The sequence below is a fragment of the Callorhinus ursinus genome, unplaced genomic scaffold (genome assembly GCF_003265705.2).
Source record: "Callorhinus ursinus isolate GAN/ISIS: 27379988/994484 unplaced genomic scaffold, GSC_fseal_2.0 scaffold46, whole genome shotgun sequence".
Taxonomy (NCBI): Eukaryota; Metazoa; Chordata; class Mammalia; order Carnivora; family Otariidae; genus Callorhinus; species Callorhinus ursinus.
This window is the reverse complement of record NW_027397108.1, coordinates 10,092,278-10,098,277: the sequence shown is the minus strand read 5'-3', so window position 1 is coordinate 10,098,277 and position 6,000 is coordinate 10,092,278. Positions and strand designations below refer to the sequence as shown.

General features: G+C 57.5%; 1 protein-coding gene across 1 annotated transcript in view; it reads right to left on the bottom strand.

Annotated features, from left to right (window-relative positions):
• Positions 1 to 4,760: 4,760 nt before the first annotated feature.
• The window catches only part of JPH3 (junctophilin 3), a 71,828-nt gene continuing 70,588 nt past the window's right edge, over positions 4,761 to 6,000 (bottom strand). The window contains exons 5-6 of the mRNA XM_025860431.2: positions 4,981 to 5,188; positions 4,761 to 4,884 (exon numbers count right to left, since the gene is read on the bottom strand). Coding sequence (XP_025716216.1) covers positions 5,108 to 5,188 — 81 coding nt within the window. The 3' untranslated portion in view covers positions 4,761 to 4,884; positions 4,981 to 5,107. The remainder of the gene's footprint in view (positions 4,885 to 4,980; positions 5,189 to 6,000) is intronic.

Genomic DNA, 6,000 nt, shown 5'->3' with positions numbered 1-6,000 from the left:
GCCGGTGCTCTGCAGCACGGGGCCCGCCCACCACCAGCGGGCATAGGGCAGAGAGTGCAGGCCACGCTGCTCTGGTGGCGGCAGTGACAGTGCTGAGGAGGGCAGGGCCCCGTTGGGGCGGACGCCCCACCTCCTGCGCCCGGACCCGTCTTCTCCCCGAAGCCAACCCCACGTGGAAGCCCCAGCTGGCTGACTGGAGGGCAGCCCTCCTCCTGGCTCCTGCCCTTCGCAGGTGGGTGGTGTGGGTGCCGCTCACTGAAGAGCACTTCGCTGCGTGGTGTGGGGTGCCCTGGGGACTGACAGTGTTTAGGGAGGGAGACCCCTTCAGGCGGCGGGTGTGCTCTTGGCCTCATGGTTGAACAGTGATGGAAAGCCCTTCCTCTGTGACGTGTGTCCTCACACAGGAAGCGCTGGGAGACGGTAACTCTGATCTTAAGGGACTTGAAATCTGATCTTTGTAGCAGGCGTGGGATGAATCACCGGGGCAGGTGCTACCAGCACGTGGAGGGGAGCGGGGACCCAGCCAACACCTGCCCTGCCGTCCCTTGGGGCCTCCTGCCCTTCGTGGGTTTGGGCTGTCGCTGTGCCCGTGTCACCAGGTGGTGGTGGCACGGATGGGGAGGGTGTGCGCAGACGCAGCAGTGAGGTGTGAGTCTGGGTCTTCGGCAGGTGGGAGCGGTAGGGGCCGACAGGAGTGAGGTAGGTATGAGGTGTGCTGCTCACTGCCTTCCCTGCTCTGCCATCCCCCGAAGCCCCGGGCCCGGTTCGTGCACCCGGACTGGCCCCGGCCGGGCTGCCTGCTTCTCAGAGGTCGAGAACAAGCTGGAACAACACGTGTTGGCCCTTTTGTATCTCAGGCACCTCCGTGTTGGGGTTTCATGCAGAGGCAGACTGGGAAAGCGCCCGTTGTTCCTAGCTCGTGGGCTGCACTTTTGGAGAAGGCGTAGGGTCCTCAGGGGTCTCCACCGTCCAGGTGCCACACGTGCTGGTGTCTCCTGTCTGTGGCTTTTCACGGAGCCCAGCGTCTGCCCCCATCCTCTCCCGCAGAGGCTCTCGGTGCCTGTGACCCTTGGTCTCCCGAGCTTTCAGACTGTAAAATACAGTGTCATCTTTCTGTTTTTGAACGAAGGTAACTGCACTTTTTCTTGCTGCTTTTAAGGCTGAGTAAGTGACACTTCTCGGGAACGGATCTCAGGGACACTTGGGGACAGATCATTTTTCCAGTCTTTCCTTACTGACAGTAGCATTGACACGTGGCCGGGCCTGGACAGGGAATGAAACTAACAAGACAGCTTGACTTTGCCGACAAGAGCGCACCTCACTCTTACGCCTCATTTTTGTCTGGAATGCTGGTCCTGTTGCTTCACATTTATGCTTAACTGATGTGAGCAAATCCTGTCCGAGGCAGGACACCATGAAAACATGAGCCATTGTCTGCTCTACTCAGTGCTGGCCGTGGATTGTCGGGCCCGGCAGCACATGCGGCTGTGGACATAGAGGCTTAAAATTTAGTAGGCACCTTTATGTTAAGTTTCTGAGACCAAAGGCAAGAAAAACTGGAAGACAAAACCCATAGGAGTTGAAGAAAGTGAGCCTCATCCCGAGCCGAGGTTGGCCCTGTCCTTTGTCGAGAGGTGTTTTCTTGTATATCCTCCAGCAAGCACCTTCCCCTGGAGGACGGCGCTGCTGGTGTCCGAGGCGTGTCCCCCGGTTGGTGCAAGTGAGACCTGCCTCAGGAGGGGACCCCAGCACTGGTGCTGATTCAGGAGGGGATCAAAGAAAGGTGGCCAGAAACCCAAACTGAAAAATGTGAGAAGCACCACCACTTTATTTCCTTCACTCCCCCAGATGTTCGTCCGCGTCAAGCCTGTAACGTCTTGTATCTGCACTGGGCTTTCGGTAACATCCTTTGGTTTTAAGAGGGGTGGCCATATAACGGATCGTCCAAACTGGGACTCTCTTGAAAGGGAAAGGGAGCACTTCTAGGACCGGGATGTGGGGCCGCCCTGTTGGTGTCCCCTGTTGGTGTGGGCACCAAACGGGCCCTGAGGGACGGCTGCAGGCTGTGGGGACCCACCCGTGTTCTTCCTACTTTGCTGGGGAATCTGGGTTGGTGCAAATGGCAAGGAGCCTGTCATCCTCCAGTGTGTGTGTGTGTGTGTGTGTGTGTGTGTGTGTGTGTGCACAGCCCGTGCAGTCGTTTCAACAAAGACATGACTGTATTGGCTGGTAAATGTGGTTGTGGACTTGTGGAGAGAGCGATTTTGGCAACAGGCGTCGAACTTCTGTGGCTACCCAGAAGTTTCCTCCAGCGACGTACGCTTCCTGTCAATTACTTAGGCTTGTATATTGCACCCCTGCTCTGTGTCTTTGGGAATCCCATGTGCTAAGCTTAAAAGTGTGGATAATTTTTCACGTGCTTGAAATTATCCAAGCACTTGACAGGCACTGAGCAAATTTCAGAAAGCACAAGTAGCCCGCCGTCTTAAGTTTCCTCACGTTTCTGGTAAATGCAGCAGGTGCTCTGTGGGCACAGACGAGCTCACCTACTGACCCCAGAGGGTAGTGTCCTTCCCAGGTCTTTCAGGGTGAGGTGTGAGTGCAGGTTTCCCAGCCCAGGGAGGGCGGCAAGAGCTGGGCATGGAGCGGTGACTTGCTCGCCCCCCCCGCCCCCAGGCCCGGGCTCAGGAGCTCCAGTCACTCAATTTCTCTGCCTCTGGCTTTCAGCTAGAGTGTGGAAGAAGCTGTCAGGGGAGAAAAGGACTCTCGTGAGGTTGCTCTGGGAGTAATTAAAACGTGTTCAACACTTTGTACCACGCACGCCTGGGCTTCCTGATGGTCCTGTGGGGCCTGGTCTAGCTCCGCCTGCGTGCCTACCAGGAGCACGCAGAGAGAAGCAGGTTAGCTGCCCTGGCACCCACTGGGGGAACCTGACGCTCTGGGCCAGCAGGAAAGCCAGCCCGGCGAGCAGAAGCACTCCCGCCTGCTGAGCGGCCTGCTCCCTGGTCATGGGGGAGACTAATGAACAATCAGCTTCTAGAGTCTCTCAGACCCAGGACGTTGTGGTCTTGGTGGAATCCACAGGGAATTCCCTGGGCGTGCAGGGAAAGGGCGGGCGATGTGGTGGTACAGCCGTGAGGTCAGGGCCAGGTGCGTGATGGGACACGAGCCCCTCATCACGGAACCACTCCTGCTTTCACGGGGCGGCGACTTGCGATTCTCTGCGCTAATCCCGGGGGGGGGTGTGTGTGTGTGTAGCCTGCAGCCCTAGGCCCCATTTTGTGTCGTGCTGTTACCGGAATGTACAAAAAATCTGTCATCTTTACGAAGAGTCACGAACAGAACTCTAAAACCCAGGCCCCATCATGGAGGACTCTGAGCTGCAAGGAGCAGGAGTCTTTATTTGGTTCACCTCAGGTCTGCAGCAAACCACTCGACAGTAAAAAAGAACGGAAAGTACGATGTACAAAAAGATGTAATTTCCCTTTAGAAAGCGACATTATTAGCAATGTATTTCTTACGGATCCTCGCTCGCCTATGTCCCCACTCCCCCAAAAAAGACCCCCAAACTAAGACAAAATGAGAGGAAATGGGGAGTGAATGTAGAACAGAAAAAATAAAACTGGATTTAACTGGAACATGCTCTAATCTTTAGTTTATTTCTGGTTAAAAATATAGCAATCCAGTGCAGTGTAGTAAAGAAATCTGCTTGAAAGGTAGCAGAGAAACAGCTAAACATAAGCAAAGCAAGGCAGAGTCCATAGCCGGGCTGTGCCCAGGACGGCCGTGGAAGCTCACGGTTAGGACCGTCCCAGGCGTGAGCTCAGAGGCCTGTGTATGGACGTGGCCATGCCCCACAGACACGTCCATACACACAGGCTGGGGCTGGCTCCAGGGCTAGGACCACGGGGCGCCCAAACATTCCGGAACCTGGTTCTTTCATTTGGATGATGGAGCGACACTGGTAGAGAAGGCAGAACTGACTGAAACCAGTTACGTGGGGTGTCGGGGGCAGAGGAACAGGCTACAATTGCTCAGGAATTTTTAAGCCACTGGGGTTTGCCCACATTCCTGTCCTGGGACCAGACCAGCTCTGGCGCATGAACGAGGCATCTGGAAGGAGTGTGCATATCTGGGGGTGGGGAGTGGAGGCCGCCACAGGACCGAGATGTGAAAACCCGTGTGCTTAGTGACTGTGAGAGAGGAGGATGTCACTGAGGGCCATCTGACGGGGCCAAGGGAGCCTGGATACACCTCCCGCATGCCCAGTGTAGAGGTGCCACACTCGGAACCAGCCGTGCTGGCTAAACGAGCCTGCAAGGCTCCCTGCCCTCTGCCCCATCCGCAGCCCTCCTTCCTGGGGGTCAGGGCGGGGGTGGGGGGAGCGGAGAGGGGGCAGACTGGAGGGAACATAAAGACTTTGCTTTCAGACTCTGGGGGCGGCGAGCCTCGCCCTGAAGGCCAGAGGGGGCAGAGGGCGGGGTGTGGCGTTTTGGGGGAGGGGGAAGAGACGAGGCGGAAGGTCCCTGCTTCCTCAAGTACACAGCACAGATTCAAAACAGAGGCCCAGGGCTGCTGCCAGTGGGGACGGCACGGCCTCTTCCCCCTCCCGCACGCCCGTAAGCATCCCCCGCTCGCTCCTCCAGGACCCAGAGGAAGAGCAGAGGTAGCTGACTTCCCGCACTCAGCCTCCCAGCGGCTGCTTCCCCATCGGCCGGGCACAGCTGGACACGCGGGGGTCTTCCTCCGGCTGCCTCCTTTTCCAGTCCCAGGCGCGGGGTGTGATGGCGGCGAGGACCGTGGCCGCTTGAGTTTTTGGCCATTGATTTGCTGGGATCCCTTTCCTTCCACACCAAGCTGGAGGGTCGGCGTGCTGGCCTCCTTCTGCCATGCCACACAGCATCGTGTTATACAAGCAAAGAATTTTGGCTAAAATCCAAAAAACATTACCCAGAAAAAAAGGCAAACTGTGAGTAATACCCAATCATGTTGTTCTGTGAAGACTCGGAAGTGGTTGTCGGGCCGTCCGAGTTACGATCCTTCCCTTTCGTCGTGGGTCACGTCCCTTCTGTACACCAACCGTTGTTTTTGCTCACGTTACATCTCATCAGATGAAAAAGTTAATAAACAAAATGGCGACTCCGATGTTGAGCAGGATCACCATGGCCACCAGGATGGGAGCCGAGCCCTGCAATGGGAGCACAGGAGAGGTGAGCCCACGCCCAGCCTGCCCCTGCCTCACCCTCCCCCGGCCCCCTCCCCAAACCAGGAGCAACGAGAGGGCGGCCGGGGGGTGGCCCAAGTCCAATAGAGGGTCCTCTTGCTTCTCGGGCCGCAGTGACTGGTCCTGGAATTCCCTCCCAGCGCCAGGTCACTGTAAGTAAATGTCCTCTGCAGCTGGGACAAAATATTGTCCCTGGGATTCCTGATGTGGCCCATCCAGAACGGCCCCAGCCTTCAGCCTGAGCCCCCAAACCTGGTGATGTCCAAGCCCTCAACACTGGCTTCCCAGCAAACCCCTCCTTCCTCCCATCAGCTGCTCAGCTCTGTGCCTAGTGCTGTCCCTGTGCAGCCTCGGGCTGCCTCCAGGCCTTTCCCGTCCCTGGAGCAGAGGCTCCAGTGACCCAGGGCACCCAGACCCTAGCCTCCCCTCCCTGGGGCCGGCTGTCCTTGGAGCCTCAGTGCTGAGGGCTGCAGAGGCCACTCTGTTGCACAAGGGGCACCAGCAGAATAAATACAGGTGTCCGCTGGAGGCCAGAAGCTTGCTCGCACCTCTCGCCCGGGAAGCTTCATCTTACAGCACCAACATAGTTAAGGAGGCCACGTGTAGAACCTCCTCCCACATCTCCCACCTGTGTCCATCATCCGGCTTCCTATCATAACTGCACGTGCACCGTGCACACGTGTGTGCACATGGGTACACACACTGCAGAGGCACGCAAATGTTTCTGGCTGCCGGGACAGGGAATGGAGCCAGTCTTCCCCCAGCGGGCACTCACA